At 46.2% G+C, this 19,394-nt stretch overlaps 1 protein-coding gene across 1 annotated transcript in view; it reads right to left on the bottom strand.

The window, feature by feature from the left end:
* LOC138246856 (SUN domain-containing protein 3-like) overlaps positions 1-16,915 on the bottom strand; it is a 28,189-nt gene extending 11,274 nt beyond the window's left edge. Inside the window, 3 exon segments of the mRNA XM_069201611.1 lie at positions 15,547-15,671; positions 15,674-15,920; positions 16,907-16,915. Of these exon segments, the coding sequence (XP_069057712.1) occupies positions 15,547-15,671; positions 15,674-15,920; positions 16,907-16,915 (381 nt within the window).
* Between the last annotated feature and the right edge of the window lie 2,479 nt (positions 16,916-19,394).

The following is a 19,394-nucleotide window of genomic DNA, read 5'->3' as shown; positions in this document are numbered from 1 at the left end:
CGACCCACCTCATTATTCTTAATGAGGTGGGTCTTTGCGACCCCCTCGCGATTCGCAGATGGTGTCAGGGACATCATTCTGCATATGGTTTTGCGACTTGCAAATTGCGAGTCGCTCCGACTCGCAATTTGCGAGTCGCAAAACAATTTCTACCTACATCTGGCCCAAAGTCCCCAGGCCCACTGCCGTTGGGGCAGGAATGGTATTTTCCAGAGTTGGGTACCGGCAATGGCACAGTCCTTAAAAAGCCAATGTTTCTCTGACTCTGGTTGAAGCCATTCGACCAGACAGCGCAATTGAGCTGCCTGATAGTATTGTTGAAGATGTGGGATTCCCAAGCCTCCATTCTGAGGTGGGCAATAGCTCTGGTCCCTACTCATGCGGGGTCGTAACCCCACCCAGATGAATCCCTGTATGTTGTTCTGGAGGAGGGCGATCATGCAGGGTGGAGGGGGACAGGAAGAGCCTGGAAGAGGAATAGAATACGTGGGCGGATCACCATCTTTATCGACGCAATCCTACCCAGTCACGAAAGGCAGTACGAACGCCAGGCTTTAAGGGTTGCAATAGTTTGCTTGAGGAGAATATTATAGTTACAGACCATCGTGGACTCTGCTGTTTTGGCCAGCTGTATGCCCAAATATGAGATTGAATCATTCTGCCACTGAGGAGAAAAATGTTGGGCCAACGTGGCCATCTCCCCCTTTGGAGTTGTAAGAAAGAAGGCCTGAAATTTGTTGACATTCACCAAGAAGCCCGAGGCTTCTCCAAAGCATCTGAGGTCCCTGAAGAAGGCTGGGAGGGCCATAACAGGGCTCTCAAGAGTGACAATCACATTATCGGCATATAGGGAGATTGTATGTTCTTCCTTGCCAAAACAGACCCTGGTAATATCCGGATTGGCCCTTACTCTTTGCGCGAGAGGCTCCATGTAAAGGGCAAAAAGTAGCAGCGACAGGAGGCAACCCTGGCACGTTCCCCTGCTAATGGCAAAAGGAGTAGATGTTACCCCATTTATATGGACAGAAGCTGTAGAAAGGCTATAATTGCTCAGCACCCAGTTACTAAAGTGCTCCCCAAACCCAAAGTGCGCTAAGGTGGGCTCCAAATACAGCCAATGGACCCTATCAAATGCCCTCTCGGCATCAACTGAGAAAAGCGCAATAGGTCTGGCAAAGCAATGGGCCTTATCTAGGACATGTAACAACCTTTTGGTGTTGTCAATACATTGTCGATGGGGGATGAAACAGGACTGTTAGGGGGAGATAAGCTCTAGCATCAGAGGATTCAGACGTGCCAAGATGCTCGTAAAGAGTTTTAAATCACTGTTCAACAGGGATATTGGTCTGTAAGACCCTCAATGTTTGGGATCCTTCCCAGGTTTAGGGATAACACTAATGATGGCAGCTAGCATAAATTGCAAAATAGAACCAGGACCATTAAAGGAGTTGAACGGCCTGGTGAGTAGGGGAGCAAGTAATACACAAAAGGCTTTATAAAATGAGTCAGGGAACCCATCTGGGCCGGGGGAATGATGTACTTTCTGCCTGGCTATGGCCGCTATAACGTCCTCTATACGAATAGGCTTATCAAGATCATTCGCCTGTTCAGATGTGAGACTTGTAACAGTGGCTCCTTCCAAGTAGTGTTTTATGTTCTTCGGAGAGAGCATCTGTGCAGAGTAGAGCTGGGCATAATAGTCTCGAAAGCTCTCCGCTATCTGGGGGTCCCCGGTAACCTCAGATCCGTCCCCTAGGATTATAGTCGCAATTCTGTCCTTCTGGAGTTGGGCACGTAATTTGTTGGCTAACAGACGACCTGCTTTGTCTCCCTCTACATAAAATGCGTGTTTGAGATGCAGCAATACGTATTCAGCTCCATCAATGCTCCACACAGCTTCCAATTGCTGCCAGACCCTGGGTGCACTAGTGCGGTGGTGTATGCGCTCCAGTTGTGCTTAGAGGGTGGAGCATTGTTCCTTCCTTGCTTTATTTTCAGCCGCTGCAATAGCAATAAAGTCCTGTTATTGTCGTCCAGAAAGTTGATAAGAGTGGTATGGACCTGTTTCAGGACCTCAGGATTGCCAAGGAGAGTCTCTCAGGGATGCCATGGCTGATATGTGTGAGGCAACATTGGGAGGGGGATCTCCACAGCAGCATGCTCTGAAAGGGACCTCCCCTCTATTCCGCAAGATGGGGACAGACAATAGAGTTCCTCGGAGTCCAGAAAGTGGTCAAGCCTAGCGTACGTCTTACGAGCATGGGAGTAGAATGTATAATCATGAGTTGTCGAGGGCTGCTCTTTCCATAGGTCTCTCAAACCTTGGTCTCTAAGCCAGCATTGGCAGGGTGTCAAAAGTTCCCCCATCCCCCCATGCCTTATAGTAGAATGATCGAGAGCAACAGCTTCCCCTTTACCTTGACTAGTTTGTCCCCCCATGGCATCCCGGATATGCCGTGTACAAGGATTGCCACTCCCTCTGCCTTCGTTGTTGAGGAGGAAAAGAGTTGGGTTCGAAACGCCTTGGAACGAAGCCTATGCCAATCCCTTGGCATTAAGTTGGTCTCCTGTAGAAGGCAAATGTCTGCCCCCGACTTCTCTGAGAGTATTGTCCTCCATTTAACAAGGTTAATGAGGCCTTGGTGTTCAGGGAGAGTATTTGCAAGGTGGACATATGTTGCAGATCTCCCATATCCCCTTTAATGAGCCCACCCACTTCCAGTAGTGGGTAGCCCTGTAGGTATGTGTGTGTCTGTGTTGGGTACCCCTGTAAACATTTACCATAATCTCTTCCCCCAACCAAAACAGTAATCAAACAAACAAAAGTCCCTGAGAGAAATAACCAAGTTAGCCTCCCATGGGTAAGTATCACCGTCTGTACCATTGTTCGTAGTCATCTACCTCTGTGGGGTTCCTTTAATGGATGCCACCCCCCCATATTTGATCCCCCCCTCGCTTGATTCAAGGAGCTAAGCCCATCACTACTAGCAGCCTCCATGAATCAGCCCACCGGATCCCCTTGTAGTGATGCTATAACCGCTCTGTGCTCCTGAGCCAAGGTCTGGGTGTAGGTTCCTGATTGCAGGCTTGCAGCTCCCTGCCCCGAGCTCTCTCTTGTTTTTGGATCTCTGGGTACCAGGTTGGGGCAGCACAGTAGTGGCAGGATCGAGACCTACTAGTTCGCAGTCTGCTTTAAGTAAACTAATCTGGTGCAGCGTGTCCCCAAAGCGGAAAATGAGGCGGAATGGGTGCCCTCAGGAATAGGAGATGTCTTTTTCCCAGATGAATGCTGTCACAGGGCAAAAGTCTTTACGTTTCCGCAGAGTCAATGTGGATAAAATCTTGATACAGAGTGACTGAGTGACCACGGAATTTCATAGGGGCTTGGTCTCTAGCCTGGCAAAGTATCTTTTCCTTGAGGGGAAATTCGTGCACACATGCAAGGATATCTGTAGTTCTCGATGAGCAAAACCTGGTCGAGCCCACTCTGTGAAATCTGTCAATTTGTATAGGGGTCGGATCTGAAGCCTGTAAAATCTGTGTGAAGAGGGCCTGTAAATATGATTCCACATCTCCTTTCTCTGCACCATGGGGGATCCCTCGAATCCTCATAAATTTTGCACCTGGACCTGTTTTCCAGGTCTTCGGTGTGTGCCTGGAGGTCTATCTGCTGTTCCTGCAGTGGGAGGACCCCTTGTTGGAGTTGCTCAATCTCTTCGTCCCTTGGGGTCTCCCTGTCTTCAAGTGCAGCCACTCTGTCCCCCAACTCCGACACCTCTGTGCAAAGAACCTTCATGTCTTGGGAGAGCTTCTGCTTAACCGAATGGAGGTCCTCACTAAGGGACACAAACAGTGCCTCCAGGAATGAGTGGGTCACTGGGGATTCGGCTCCTCGCCCTCTGCCAAAACGCCGGTAGTGGTAGCAAGTTGATCTTCTTGTCCCCCAGAGGGCCCAGTGAGCATATGTCACGACTTACGTGTTGCTTGCGCCAGGAAACCGCAGATCTAGTGGCGTGGGTCTTGAAGGTTCGGCTTTGGCCCAGAAAGGGGCGACTCTTTCTAGTAGCCACGGTGCTGTCGGCAATGGAACCGCCAAGAACAGACCGTGCCCTTTAGAAATAGTGCCAGAGGGAAAAAACCCCAAAAGGGGAAAAAACCTCCAAACAGTGGATTCCTGAAACAAGAACAAAACAGGAATCAAAAAGATACAAAAATGCTGGTAGAAACAAATTGACAAGATCCAGAACCGAAGGCTAGAATCAGGAGCGAAGACACAATCAGAGCAGATAGTGTTGCAGCGCAAGGAAGGAGAGAAAACAGAGCCCTTATATACCAAGAAACAGGAAGTGACCAACAGGAAGTAAAAAGACACCATCTTAGATAGGGAAAAAGTACATAGGATAGAATAGAACAGGAACCATAGAAAATAGGGAACAAGGAATGCTGGGAAGAAAAAAGGTAACATGGGAAGGGGGAAAGACATAAAGAAAGGACAGAAAATGCCTCAGGAAGGAAAGAAGAAAAGAAGAAGAAAAAGAAACAGGTAAGGAGAGGTCAAGGAAAAACGGGGACGCAACAAAAGGCAGAGCGAGGCCCCAAGTAAAATCTGGGGCCTCGCGCTGTGCAGAGAAGGCTCGGGGCGCGCCGCGTCCTGAGAACGCGCTGTGCGGCGCGAGCCGAATGCTCGGCTTGCGCCGCGTGGCGCGGCGCGGCGCGACAGTAGGTCCCCCCCCGAAGGTCCAGGTTTGAAGGGAAACAAACGATGAAAACGAGAAATCAGAAGAGGGGCGTGAACAGAAGATGCATCCTCCCAAGAGCATTCACTAAGAGGATAACCCTTCCAGTGAATCAAATACTGAAGACGTCGGTGAAAAAGGCGAGAGTCACAAATCTCCTGAACCTCATATTCAGGGGCATCATTCACCAACACAGGAGGAGGACAAGGAAACTGACGAGAGAAAGGATCAGGGACAAAAGGTTTGAGTTGGGATACATGAAAGACCGGATGAATCTTCCAAGTATGAGGCAAGCGAAGACGAACAGTGACAGGATTGATCAACTGAAGAATACGGAAAGGCCCATAATAGCGAGGCGTGAACTTATTCAGAGAAAGGCGAGAGGGCAAGAATTTGGAAGAAAGCCAGACTTTATCTTGAGGGTGATAATCTGGAGTGGGTCCACGTTTCTTGTCAGCGATCTTCTTCATATATCTCTTGGTGTTCAATAAATTAGATCTAATGAGTTTATGGAGTTGCAGGAGACGTTTGGAAAAAGAAGTAACCGCAGGCAGAGGAGAGGTAGATTGAGGAGAAGTAGGAAAAGAGGTAGGATGATAGCCATGGGAACAGAAAAAAGGAGTGACCTTAGAGGCACTATGGACAGTATTGTTGTAGGAATATTCAGCAATAGAAAGATAAGTGTTCCAATTGCTTTGGGTGGAATTACAAAAGCAGCAAAGGTATTGTTCTAATCCTTGGTTTAAACGCTCGGTTTGCCCATTGGTCTGAGGATGGAACCCGGATGATAGTGCTATATTGATGTTTAGTGTCTTGCAAAAATGTCTCCAAAACCGAGAAATATACTGAGGCCCCCTGTCAGACACAATGGTATGTGGAAGTCCATGGAGACGGAAAATATGGTCGATAAATATCTGGCTCAATTCTTGGGATGTAGGCAACTTCTTTAGGGCAGTGAAGTGAGCCATTTTAGTGAAAGAATCAACAGTGACCATGATAACCTGGTTTCCAGCTGATGGTGGAAGCGAACACATGAAGTCAGTGGAAATAGTATGCCATGGAGTTGGTGGAACTGGCAAAGGCTGTAGAAATCCTGCAGGTCTACTACGGGGAATCTTGACTTGCGCACATATGGGACAAGCCTGAACGTATCTTTCAACATCTGATTTCCAGGTAGGCCACCAGAAAGATCGCGAAAGAAGTTCTTGTGTGGCCTTGATACCTCTATGACCTGCAATCGGTGAATCATGGCACATCTTTAATGCCTTGTCTCGAACTTTGTTAGTAGGGAGGAATAACAGATTTTGATGATAATAGTATCCTTCCTTCTTGCGTAAAAAGGTTCTTAATTTCTCTATTTCACTATTAGACAGGCTGGAGTACTCCAGTTGTACCTCCTCCAGAAAAGATTGAGCAACTCCAATGATCTTACTAGGCTCCAGTAGAAACTGAGACGGGGAAGGAGTACAATCTGGATAACGGCGAGACAGAGCATCAGCCAGAATGTTTTGAGATCCAGGAATATAGGTGATGTAAAAGTCATACTGACTGAAGAAAAAGGCCCAACGGGCCTGGCGACTATTTTGGCATACAAAATTACGTAGACATTGCAGATTACGATGATCTGTTCTCACCTCGAAAGGCTCCTTGGAACCCATCAGAAACTGTCTCCATTCGATGCAGGCTGTCTTCAGGGCTAACAACTCTCTTTCTAGCACTGAGTAGTGTTGTTCTGCTGAAGAGAGAATATGGGACAAATAGAAAACAGGATGTTCAAGACCATCATCCTCTTGTAGTTGGAGTAAGACAGCCCCAATAGCTCTTTCGGAGGCATCGGTAACTACAATAAACTGTTTGTTGGTATCTGGGTGTCTTAAGATGGGAGCTTGAGTGAATGCCTTTTTTAAATCTTGAAAAGCTGTTTCAGCCGCCTTAGTCCAGACAAACCCTTGTTTAAGATTTTCCTTCTTTAAAGTATGGGTTATATGGCTGGTCTGTTTAGCAAAGTCTTGAATGAACTGCCGGTAAAAATTTGCTAATCCTAGGAAACATTGTGTTTCTTTAATAGAAGAAGGAGAAGGCCAATCGAGAATTGCTTGTACCTTTTCTTGGTCCATAGCTATGCCGGTGGGACTTAAATGATAACCCAGATACTTGACGTCCGTCTTATCGAACTCACATTTTTCGGGCTTACAGGATAGTTGATGTGCTCGGAGTCTTTGAAGGACTTGTTTCACATGAGCAGAATGGAGTGCGGGATGTCTGGAGAAAATAAGGATGTCGTCTAAGTAAATTACGACTGTCTGGTTCAAGAGATCGGAAAATATGGAGTCCATAAATCTTTGAAATATTGCAGGGGCGTTCGTAAGACCAAAGGGCATGACTTTATACTCAAAATGACCAAACGGTGTCCTGAATGCTGTTTTCCATTCGTCTCCTTCTCTTATACGTAAAAGGTGGTAAGCTCCCCGAAGATCCAACTTGGTAAAACGTTGAGCCCCTCTGACCGCTTCTAGAATATCCTTGATGAGGGGCAAAGGATAACGATCCTTGATAGTTATTTTGTTTAGGCCTCGAAAATCTAGGCAGGGGCGAAGATCTTTGGTCTTCTTTGGTACAAAAAAGAGAGGAGCCCCTGCTGGAGAAGACGATGGAACAATGAGACCACTCTGTACATTTTCCTCCAGATACTCCTTAAGAACTTCCTTTTCAGGTTCCGTGAGTGAATACATCCTCCCAAAGGGGACGACTGTTCCAGGTTCCAAAGGAATAGCACAATCGTACTCTCGATGTGGAGGTAATACAGGTCTGGATGGTTTTAAAAACACGTCTTGGAACTCTAAATAATGTTCAGGAACACCTTGGATAGTATTGATGGAATACTCCGTAGTACTCTTAATAGGTGTTAGTCTGTTTGGTGACCAATACTTATCGGAAGCAAAGCAGTTTTCTAGACAAAACTGTGAGGATAAGGATATTGTCCGGGTTACCCAGTTCACATATGGATTATGTCTTGTAAACCACGGAATTCCGAGAATAATGGTATGGTTGGGAGACGAAATGAGATCAAAGGAGAGGTGTTCTTGATGATTACCAAACTGTAAATTTAACATCAAGGTCGTAGTGTCGACTGGACCTGAGGATATCAAGGATCCATCCACGGTGTGCACTTGTTCAGGAATGTCTTTGGGTTGTGTGGGAATCTGTTGCTTAGTGGCCCAGGTCTTATCCATGTATATACCACTAGCGCCACAATCCAACAATGCCAGAGTTCTTTCTTGGCGGCCATCAGGTAGCTGTAATATGACGGATAACACGAACAAGTATGTAGTATTGTCATTGAATGAACTGATGGAAGGTATAGCCGATGATCCCGTCCCCTCCCTTCTTACAGAGGACGGGAAGTGGCGTTTCCCGAGGGTCTAGATGGACGTACAGGACAGGTACGAAGCATGTGACCAGCAGAACCACAGTATAGGCATAATCCTTTCTTCCGTCTGTCTTCCTTCTCACTAGCGGAGAGCGGCCCTCGAGTAGTATCCACTTGCATGGGTTCCCCTTCTGTGTCTCTAACAGGAGGACGAGATTCCTCAGGACGAGGTAGATACATCCGTGAAGAGTTTGGCTGAGAAGATCCTCTACTCCTTCTCTTTTCCATTCGTCGTTCTTGAAGACGATACTCGATGGAAAGTGCTTGATCCATCAAGCCACGAAGATCTTCAACTCTAGTGGAATGTACTAATTCATCCTTTATTTCTTCCTTAAGCCCTCTGCGGAACAAAGTTACCAGGGTACGCTCCACCCAAGTGGTCTCTGCCGCTAACTGACGGAAACGTGTGATATATTGAAGGACATCTTGGGAACCCTGCTGGATATCACATAAGGCTTCCTCTGCCGAGGCTTTCAATCCTGGACGACTAAACATTTGTTTGAAGCGGGTCACGAAGGCAGAATAGTCCGACAATACCGGATCGTTGGACGACACCATCGGGGTTGCCCAGGCCAAGGCAGGACCGGATAATGCACTAATAAGATATCCCACCTTTGTTCTGTCATGAGAGAATTGGGTAGGTCTGAAGGCGAAGTACACCGTTAGTGCATCCAGGAATTCACGCAATTTAGTTGGTTCACCAGAGAAGCGAGGAGTAGAGGCAGAGATAGTCGGAACATCGCCACTGCGGAGGGCCAAAGCCTGTCGCAACACCGCATTCTCGTTGCGCAATTGTTGCAATTCCTGAGCTTGTTGTTGAATGGTAGTCAAAAGAGATGGATCAGGATCTGCAGCCGCCGCCACTGTATCATCCATAGTGTCAGAGGACGTCGGAATGGTTGGGCGCTGCAATCTGTCACGACTTACGTGTTGCTTGCGCCAGGAAACCGCAGATCTAGTGGCGTGGGTCTTGAAGGTTCGGCTTTGGCCCAGAAAGGGGCGACTCTTTCTAGTAGCCACGGTGCTGTCGGCAATGGAACCGCCAAGAACAGACCGTGCCCTTTAGAAATAGTGCCAGAGGGAAAAAACCCCAAAAGGGGAAAAAACCTCCAAACAGTGGATTCCTGAAACAAGAACAAAACAGGAATCAAAAAGATACAAAAATGCTGGTAGAAACAAATTGACAAGATCCAGAACCGAAGGCTAGAATCAGGAGCGAAGACACAATCAGAGCAGATAGTGTTGCAGCGCAAGGAAGGAGAGAAAACAGAGCCCTTATATACCAAGAAACAGGAAGTGACCAACAGGAAGTAAAAAGACACCATCTTAGATAGGGAAAAAGTACATAGGATAGAATAGAACAGGAACCATAGAAAATAGGGAACAAGGAATGCTGGGAAGAAAAAAGGTAACATGGGAAGGGGGAAAGACATAAAGAAAGGACAGAAAATGCCTCAGGAAGGAAAGAAGAAAAGAAGAAGAAAAAGAAACAGGTAAGGAGAGGTCAAGGAAAAACGGGGACGCAACAAAAGGCAGAGCGAGGCCCCAAGTAAAATCTGGGGCCTCGCGCTGTGCAGAGAAGGCTCGGGGCGCGCCGCGTCCTGAGAACGCGCTGTGCGGCGCGAGCCGAATGCTCGGCTTGCGCCGCGTGGCGCGGCGCCACAGCATATCCTCTTTTTTAGACCGGGCCCGTCCATCTTGTCTCAGTAATCGTGCGGGTCCCAGAACTGACTGCTGCTGTTGGTCTCGGTGACCGTCTCAAGTATCCCAACAGGTAAGCCAGAGGTTAAGAAAGTGGGGCAGTTCCAGGGTATTCTCACTGTTAAATCCAGTGGCATGCTAGGGCCAATTCCTTGCTGTGCCCCAGATGGGACCGATGTGTGCCGTCACCCTTCCAAACAGCTGTGACGATGTCCTGTTTACTACTGCCTTTGAAATGGGGGGACAGCAGCTCATCTGTGGGGGGGATGCGGCTTTTGTTTAAGTCCAGGACTAGGACCGTCACAGAGCAAGCATGAAATCTGGCGGATATGGATCGCAAAGGACTGAGGCTGTGAGCAGTTGTCCTCGGCGGGCACCCAACCATACCCCAAACCAGGGTCTCAGTCCAAAATGTTATGCTCCAGTCCATGCCAGGGAATTGTTGCAATGGCCCGTGTCCCTAGGGCGCTTGGAGTCTCGGCCAAGAGATGACCAAGAGCCCTCCATCGATGCTGCATCTCACGGTGCGCCGAAGAGTCCCGAGGGCCCCCACCACTGGTCTCAGACCTCTCCACACAAAGGGCGCACCTCTTGGACCATCGTGGGGCCCGCCCGCACCGCCACCCGGTGTCAGCTCCCAGGCGCTAGGCGTCACAACCGCAAAGGGACATGCCCGGACCACAGGACAGAGACGGCGTCAGCTCAGTGGGACATGGAGGTGGAGTGACGGGCCTCACCTGTCACCACGTGCGGGTCTTTGCTGGCCGTGAACAGGGTGCTCTCTCCACTGGATTTAGCGGCATTGGAAGGGACCTGGCCCTGTCCTTCCCCTCTGGACCTTTGGGTACACTGCAGCCCTCCCAGCAGCGTTATGCGGCTGGTGGCTGGGGGGGGCGACAGGCCCATCTGTCTCTACTGCCTACTTACAGTCCAAGGCTCACTCGCTGCCAGGACCACCAGGGCTGGGGAGGCCCCCGCTTCAACAAGCCACCTCCATCTCGTCGGGTGCACTGCGCTCCTCTCCTTGCACGTAGAGGGCGGGGTAAGGCCTGGACCTGACCCAGGCTGCCTGACTCGGGCCTTTGCAGCACCAGGGCCACCCCTTGTGGCATCTCTCATCCTCACCCGCTAAGGAGGTCTGCAACTCAGCAGACCCGAGCCTAGTCGTCTCTAGCCCTTGACAAGCCTGAGGAAGCTACTCCGAGCGTTGCTATGCGTCCTCTGCCAGGAGTCTGTAGTTCTTCTGCTCGGGCGCCATCCTGCCTCTCAGTTGTCAGCGGGTGGCCCTCTTCCACTCCACAGTCACCCCTCTGGTGGATTTTAAGGCAGATGGTGCCCCCGGGGCAGGAAAGCCCCGTCGCACCCCTCTGGTGGTGTGCTGCTTCTGGGGAAGGGGGGAGATCTGCAGATTACCGGCTAGGCTGGGAGAGAGGTGCCGAAGTGCGTCTTACTGCCTCAACAGCAAGGCCACGCCCCCCACCTCCACATCTATTACATGTAAGGGGAGAGTTTCCATTGGTTGTCTTGATTTTCTGGAAGACGGTGTCCAGCCCGCTGCCAAAATCCAATGTGTAGTGTGGGTTGAGCAGATTTTTAACTATGTTTTGGCAAAATTGAAAACACTCAGTTAACTGTTTTTTTGCTCGAGCTAACTAAACCGTCCCAAATATGCTAGACTACACAGACACAGCTAAATACTTAAAACAGTGTTATGTCTTCACTTCAGGATATCATACTCGTCTGTAGTCTAAAACTTTTCACCTAAAAATCATTGATTGCAGCTGTGTGAGTCTAAGTGGTTCAATGGAACCAAAACAAGAGTACAATACCCAAAATGTATTAGACTATCACTTAAACAGTGTCTGTGGTGACTTGGATAGAGGTGGGCACACTTACTGAAAGTGATCTCCAGGGTCATGGCTAAGACTAACACAGGAAGTGCAGTGGCACCAAAGGCCAAGGGCATGAGGGACCCATGCACCCCAATTATGGCAATATTTAATAACCAAATCAGGTTTAAGGAAATACATGTTTCTTTCTTACATTATGGCCCATTGAATCATTGCTGCACCACAGGTCATCTACCTTCCAGCAGAGATGCACTCAGGTTTTGGACAAGGCCTAGGCACTAAAATCAGTCTTCTCAATCTATGAGAGAACGGTGTGATGGAAGAAGCGAGAGCTAAACGTTTCTTATCATTAGAGATTTCTGAGCAACATCACCGATTTTCCATCCATGCTTAAAGGGTGTTGATGGTCTGCAATTCACCAGTTTCTTTGTTTTACTCTTATTGTATTGTAGCATTTGTACCACCCCTATGTAAGGGCTTAAGGGCTTACCCATAAGTAGAGCCATCTACCCAATGTAGGATGTGTGGTTGGAAGGGTGCTGTTTGTGATTTATGTCTTTCTGTGAACTGTTTGCATGTCATAGAGGATGGCCTCTGAGGTGGGATTACTTTGTTAATGGGCTGAGCGCCTAGCGGTATTATGGTAAAAGATATGGGAGAGACAGATGTACAAATTGTAATAAGGACTAAAACATGCAGCTACACAGCTCCAGCCTGGCAATAAGGGCAAGGGGATGCTCAGTGTGTGTAAAAAAAAAAGAGGGAGTAATAAGAGAAGGCCTAGTAACCCATTTATCTATATATTCGCCAGGCAGAGATGTGTCAAGTAAATGAAAGGATGCTAAGAGGTCAGAAATTAAAAATGATGACATTAGCAGTAGCCATCCCCCTTTTTAAGTTGAGCGCGCAAACACTTTGACCTGTTGTAATTGTATTGTGGCTTTTAACCACGCCCACCTCATGCCCATCACTTTCACTCATTTGTGGGCTTGCGTTTCAGAACTCCTTTGTTATCATTGGTAAATGCTTTCTGTTTGTCCCTCCTTGGGAAGGTTTTGTTACCGCTTTGCAGGCTGACCCTGTTACATGGATCATTGCACGATTGCCGATATGTTTGACGGTGAGTGAACTTCTTTTTCTATTTGTATCTCTCCTTCGTGCTCATGCTCATGGCGGCCGTGGTGCTTTGAATCGGCTCGCTTATGTCAACTGTTTTACTTTTCATTTTTGATTTATGTGGCAAGAAAAGTCCAATTAGGAATTTACAATACCAATAGCTCTGACTGGAGCAAATGCGAGACAGATTGCATTGCAAATGCATGTTTACTTTTCTTAAAAAGTGAGTAAACTGCTGAAAGATACACCCATGAATGAGGAAGTGGAACAGCAATGAAAGCTGACAGCCTGAGCGGAACTACAAAGTTCCTTCTATGCCAAAGGAAGCCAAACGTTTTCAGCAGGGGTTCACACCCAAATCTCTCTTAAGTTCCCGAAGCCTCTGCACCAGTCAAGTGAGACCCAGTCAAGTTATGCCTCAGACCCTAGCCAGGCTGACACCCTGCGCATGAGAGGGTGCGGGACAAATCACTTGGGGCCAGATGTAGAAAGACCTTTTGCATTTCTTAATGGTCCGAATCGGTATTTCAGGCCGTTACGAAATGCAAAACGGCCTTTTCTTATGTACAAAGGCCTTAAAGAAATCGCAAATTGTGATTTCTACCCTGCAGAAATCGCAATTTGTGATTTCCAGATTAGGAAATCACAAATAGGGATTTCCTCTTCGTGTTTCCTATTCTGATGTACAAAGCATTTCCTAAATAGGATTTGATCATTTAGGAGATGCAATTACCACTGACTCTAAGTCAGTGGTAACCATGCGCAATTAAAAAAAAGCACCATAGGGTGCTTTTTTTGAATTGCAATAGAGCACACACATGCCCCTTAGGCATGGTCCAGCAATATTTTTTGGGTGCACCAAGGGGGGGGGCATTTTGTCCTTTGCCATCCCTGGTTTTGCATTTCCTAATAAGAAATCGCTATTTAGGAAATGCAAAACCAGCCTATTGACTAAAATGCAATAAGATATCTTAATACCGATTTCTTAATAGCAATTCCTACTAATCGGTATCTCTGTACATAGGGTTTTCCTTTTCTTAAATAGGGATTTCTATTAAGTCGCTATTTAAGAAATGCAAAATTGCATTTTTGTATATCTGGCCCTTGTTCGGCTGCTGCCATAAGCCCAACGAAACATGTTTGTTTTCTAGTGGTCCCATCGCCTGTATTTCGGGGCTGTCCCAGTGCCAGTTCTACGCATGGAATACATTAAATATTAAAGTCTCAACAGTATTAATTATAGTTTACATGCAATATGTAGAAGACCTTTACTGGAGAGATTACAATAGTTTATGTACTGCATTTGGTTTGGTACTACCTCTCTGACATGGAGAAGTAGGCAGAAATTATTTGCTATCGAGATCATCGTTTGGAAAAATAAATATTGCTCATTTGTCTCTTAAACAATAAATTATTCAAGGATAACAATGGATTTAAAAATATGCAAAAGATGTCCTGTTCTCTACAATTGTGAGCCTGCGGGGAACGACTGACAATTTATCCCAGGGATGAGAATGTCGCTCGATGGACCTACTTAGCATCATGAGTGCCACGCTGGTACTCTCTTTGTAAATTTTTGCTAATTGAAATTTGTAAATCCATATTTTTGGATTGCTAATCCTTTACTTTTTCAATATAGAAGTCATGTCTTTAATATGCATTTTTTACTTTTGCAGAACACTTTACAAATACCTATGTAATTACTACCAATTTGTACATCAGTCGTCGTGCAACACTCTTTCCCTATAAAGAGCGGCACCATGGGAGAAACATCCATCAGTTGTTTCTGGCAGGTTGCGACAACAAGAAAGAATAAGTGGATGACTTCTGTCTCCTCCTGGAAGCCAAGGAACCTGCAGCAAGGTACCTCTAGAGACTATATGGGATGTAATGTGTGACACCATACTCTGCCTGCTACAATATCATTAACCAAAGATTTTTCAGGGGTGTGCCTTCAAGCACTGTCGAATGCCTGGGCTGCCAAATACCAAGTCCATGATACCTTGGAAGTTATAGGGTACAGTAAGTTCTCTGGAGCAGGCATCTTAACCTTGTAACATATTTTAACATACAGTCTGTTTGTGACCAATTAAGTAAGGCAGAACAGAAGTGCCATCCATTTGGCCATGATACCAATTATTTTGGGGTCAGAGTTTAAAAAAATAAATGTAAGTTGATCATCAGTCTCTGCTTTTCATGAGTCTTCCGCTCGTGACTCTGCACCCTTTATGCTGCTTCCTTTGTTCCCCAATTTATGGCTCCAGGAGTACATTTTTCCATTTTCAGTGCTGGTCACAGTGGTTAATTTTTAACGAAGGTTGCAGGTGGTGCGCAACAACACTCATTTTTGGGCACCAGGACTTATTTTTCATCATCAGACTTTCATCCAGAGCAAGAGCAAGAAAGGCAGAAAAGGGAGAAAGAGGGGAGAATAAGATTGGAAAATAGTGACAAAGTTAGAACACGAGGATGAAAGTTAATCTGCAATAATGAGCTAAGCAGTCCGGATGTGTAGGTGGTAGAAGAAAGAGGCATTGGTAGAATCAAGACTATGCAGTCTAGGTATTCAGTTCACTGCCCCACACATACACTTGCAACAAGGCATCCCCATTAAGGCATCATTCTGCAATGCTTCTCCGGCTAATTACACACCTTCACTAAGAACCCCTCTATTGTGGAGCGGTTTCCTTAGCACTTGTGCTGGCCAGTGTACCCTAACATAGATAGCGAAGTCCTTAAGGGCGTTAGTGATGTCGCCAGGGTGAGAAATGGCTCTTGGGATGTGTTGTAATGTCACAGCCACTGGGCAGATCATCTCAGTGAGTTTCACTGTGACGTGCCCTCCGCGCCAGGGAAGGCCCAGCAGTTCCCATGGTGCACGTCTGGCTGAAGGATTATGTCTGGATCTGGTGAGTAGTTCCACAAGACAAAGTTGTGCCAGAGCATCTGGGCGGTATTACTTTCATAACTCTCCGAGGTCTGACTCTTCAAAAGGCTGGCACCAGCAGACTTCAGGGCATAGTCTGGCACCTGGGTATTATCTTCTTGGAGTTTCTTCACTGCGTTGTTCACCATTCCCAAGACATGCTGCAGGCAGAGGGAAAGAGCAAAGAGGTGTAAGAGGAGGATGTAACAATGAGAAAGAGGTTAAGTGGACTTATAAGATCACTGGAGAGTTTACTCCAAAGAGAACATTGGTGTTAATATCTACTCCATGTGTCTCCAACGAGTAGCTCGTGAGCTACCAGTAGCTCTCCAGCTACCTGCAAGTAGCTCTCCTGGGTGCATCCCAGCCTACTAATATAGAGGCTTTTGCTTGGTTGAATTATTATTAACATGTATACCAAAATTAAAAAGAATGTATTGAAGACGAAAATGTGTGTATTTCCAGAACTCATAAACTAATGTTTGGAGAACAATGGTTGCCTTTTCAAAATGTATCTTAAACTATTATTTGAGTTGGAGAGATGTATTACTCATATTACTTTGGTGCCAGGTGGATTGCAGCTATGGCTTTTAAGTATTACCAACATATACTCATTTCAAACTGTCAAAGTCTTTTTTTACTTTATTGCTGGAAACCCTGACAATCTTGGGGGGGTGGTCACTATTCCATCACTAATATTACTAGCCCGGGGTGAATTTTACTGAACATAAGGTGCTCTTATTACAGAAAAGGTTGGAGACCCCTGATCTACTCTCTATAAAGCAAACAGAGTCCTCATTAACTCAGGTTAAGTTTAAACTCTCTTCCTCTCGGAGCCGAAAGATACCCAGGCGAGGAACAGGGCAGTGCAATTCTCACCTTTGTGACATCATGATTGAAGAGAGCCATTCACCTCTATGAGGAAGTTGAAAAAGTATGTCTGCCACTCATCTAACTCCAATGACAAGTCACTATTTACTTCTTAAGGCCTCCTCATGAGTAGTCTCATATTTGTTTCAGAGATATTGTATTGTAATTTAGAACCTCTTACTAGATACATAAAACATAGCTGCCACTTCTATAATATAAATCCAGTCTGCTACACAGCCAAGGTTAACATGAATCCATGCAATACGTTCTCACTTACAGTCGACATCTTTGTCCTGTCTATTGAGAAGACAGGTTCTACACCAGACCCACGTTTCCAACCATACGGTAACACGCCAGAGGCTCACCAACCATCCGTTGTAACGTTCATTTCATCCAAGATCTGGTGAAAGGTGTAGCAGAAAAGTGATCATCTATGTCTAGTACATGCACCCATTACGCCTCCATGTCCTTAGATAAAAGAGGCCCTCCAAGGAAGTCAAAAAACCTTTCCCTCAAGTAGCCATTGTACACTGAAAATCCTGAAAATAATCCATGTCCTGCAATAAAAGAGGCCCACAGAGGAAGTGGAAAACCCTTTCCCTCAAGCAGTATGTACACTGAAAACCCTGAAAGTAATCACTGAGCAGGTTCTAGCACTTGTTCGTATGTGTCGCTCATGTGTCACGCGCATGCATCCAGCCAATCAGCTAGAGGCGTGTAGCGGGTTCTTTTCCTCCACGTAGGATAGATATTGGAATAATTCGACAGGCGCAATTGGCAGGGAAAGAATGGTTTAATTATCAGTTATTAAGGTCGGGTTTCGTTTGTCCCTGTTTATTCTGTCCTCTTCTGGTCATTCAGCCAGTATCCCTCTCTCTTTCTCAGGCTCCGTTCAGGTTCCCACTGTGTTCCGCTCTTCTCCTCTTCCGGTTTCTCCGTTTTTCTTTTCTCTTGTCCGTCGTCTATTTTTATTGCTCCTCCGGCTGTCGTTCCGCCCCCGAGGCTTCCGCTCGTGCCCCGGGGGTATGGGGACTCCGTCTCTGTAGCCGTACTGGGGCCGGCTGCGGTGGACGCCCGGTTACAAGGCGTCTTGTTTATCAGCAAACAAATAAAAATATCCTTCCTGCATGAAGAAGATACAGTTCAAACTGCTTCTTGGAGTCTTATCTGTGGGATCTAGAGAAAGGAAGAATGGCCTGAAACTAAGTTAAACACTTTGGGCCAATTCACAAAGGTAACTTACACTTTCGAGCAAGTGTAATACTTTTTGGTATTCAAACTGCACGTTTGTAGTAACTCACACTTTTTGACTACGTCCAGCACTACACATGGCCCCCACTGGTATTGTAACACATCCCATACAAAATAAAGGAGGGTGGGAGTTACTACAAAAGTGTAAGTTGCTACAAAAGTGCAGTTTTCGAAAAACAAAAAGTAGTAAACTTACTCAGAAGTTTAAGTTACTACAAAAAGGCAGTTTGCAAATAACACTTGTAGTAAGTACTACTACTACTGCTACAGAACTACAAAACATACAACAAAGTGCAGTTTGTGAATCAGGCCCTTTGTGCCGAGGAACGCTGTTAAATTGGTCAAAATTAACTTTTATTGCTGTTCGATCCAGGAATGGCTTTTCATGTCACGTTTGGTCTTTTGAACTGGGTTGCTTAGTAAACTGTTGATAAAGAACTGTTGTTATTGTTCTTGTCAGTGAAAGTAAATCAAATTTAACCTTACATTTCAAAAAGTGAATTTCATGACCAACTTCTGGGCATTTTTGCTTTTGTCAGTGTAAATTATTTTAAGGCATGGCCAGTTCGCCCCAGCCCTGTCTCAATGTTTTTATTAATGTTCTTAGTCTCTCTCTCTCTCTCTCTCTCTCTCTCTCTCTCTCTCTCTCTCTCTCTCTCTCTCTCTCTCTCTCTCTCTCTCTCTCTCTCTCTCTCTCTCTCTCTCTCTCTCTCTCTCTCTCTCTCTCTCTCTCTCTCTCTCTCTCTCTCTCTCTCTCTCTCTCTCTCTCTCTCTCTCTCTCTCTCTCTCTCTCTCTCTCTCTCTCACAAAATTCTGAGCTCACCCCATACAGAGGTACATATATTGGGTTTAGGGTTAGGGGAGGAAATGCCCAGTGAGACGTTTCTGTGATTAGAGTAATCAGCTCAAGGTTTCTGTTAAATTGGTCCACATCACATTTTGGTGTTGTGTAGTCCTGAAAAAGCGATGCATCTGACTTCAAATTCTTAAAAGTAATTTTAACGCCATTTGTGCGAGTGTGTTGCCTTGAGTGGCTATTTAATTACTGTTTATATACTGTTTATACGTTTTTGAGTTTGACCACACTTTTTCAAAAGCCAGTTTGAGCTCATTTTGAAGGTATTTCAGGGTTTGCACCAAACACCATTTAAGTGCATATCACCTCTCCGTATTCCTCCCCAGCACTGTCTTCCTTTTCCCTCCCTTTTTTGTACCTAGTTATCAGATTTGACTTTGTGCCCTTAGGCCCACTTGCACCTCCAAAACTCTTTATTCAAGACAAAGAGGCTCGAGATTGAGAGGACACAGCAGGAACCTGAGAACTAGACCTACCACTGGAGCTGGCTATGAAAATCTCAGAGGCCTTGACACCGTGTCCGAGGTTGTGTAAGGTTTTTTCTTCATCCACAATCCCACCACCGGCTCCAATGGCCACCATCTACACCTGCATTCAAAGACGAAGAAACTCTGACTGCTTTACAGATTCACTCAGACTTTGACACAGACACCAGAAG

This window comes from Pleurodeles waltl, chromosome 7 (assembly GCF_031143425.1).
Source record: "Pleurodeles waltl isolate 20211129_DDA chromosome 7, aPleWal1.hap1.20221129, whole genome shotgun sequence".
In the NCBI taxonomy this organism is placed as follows: domain Eukaryota; kingdom Metazoa; phylum Chordata; class Amphibia; order Caudata; family Salamandridae; genus Pleurodeles; species Pleurodeles waltl.
The sequence above is the reverse complement of the archived record's forward strand: the minus strand, read 5'-3'. Positions and strand labels throughout refer to the sequence as shown.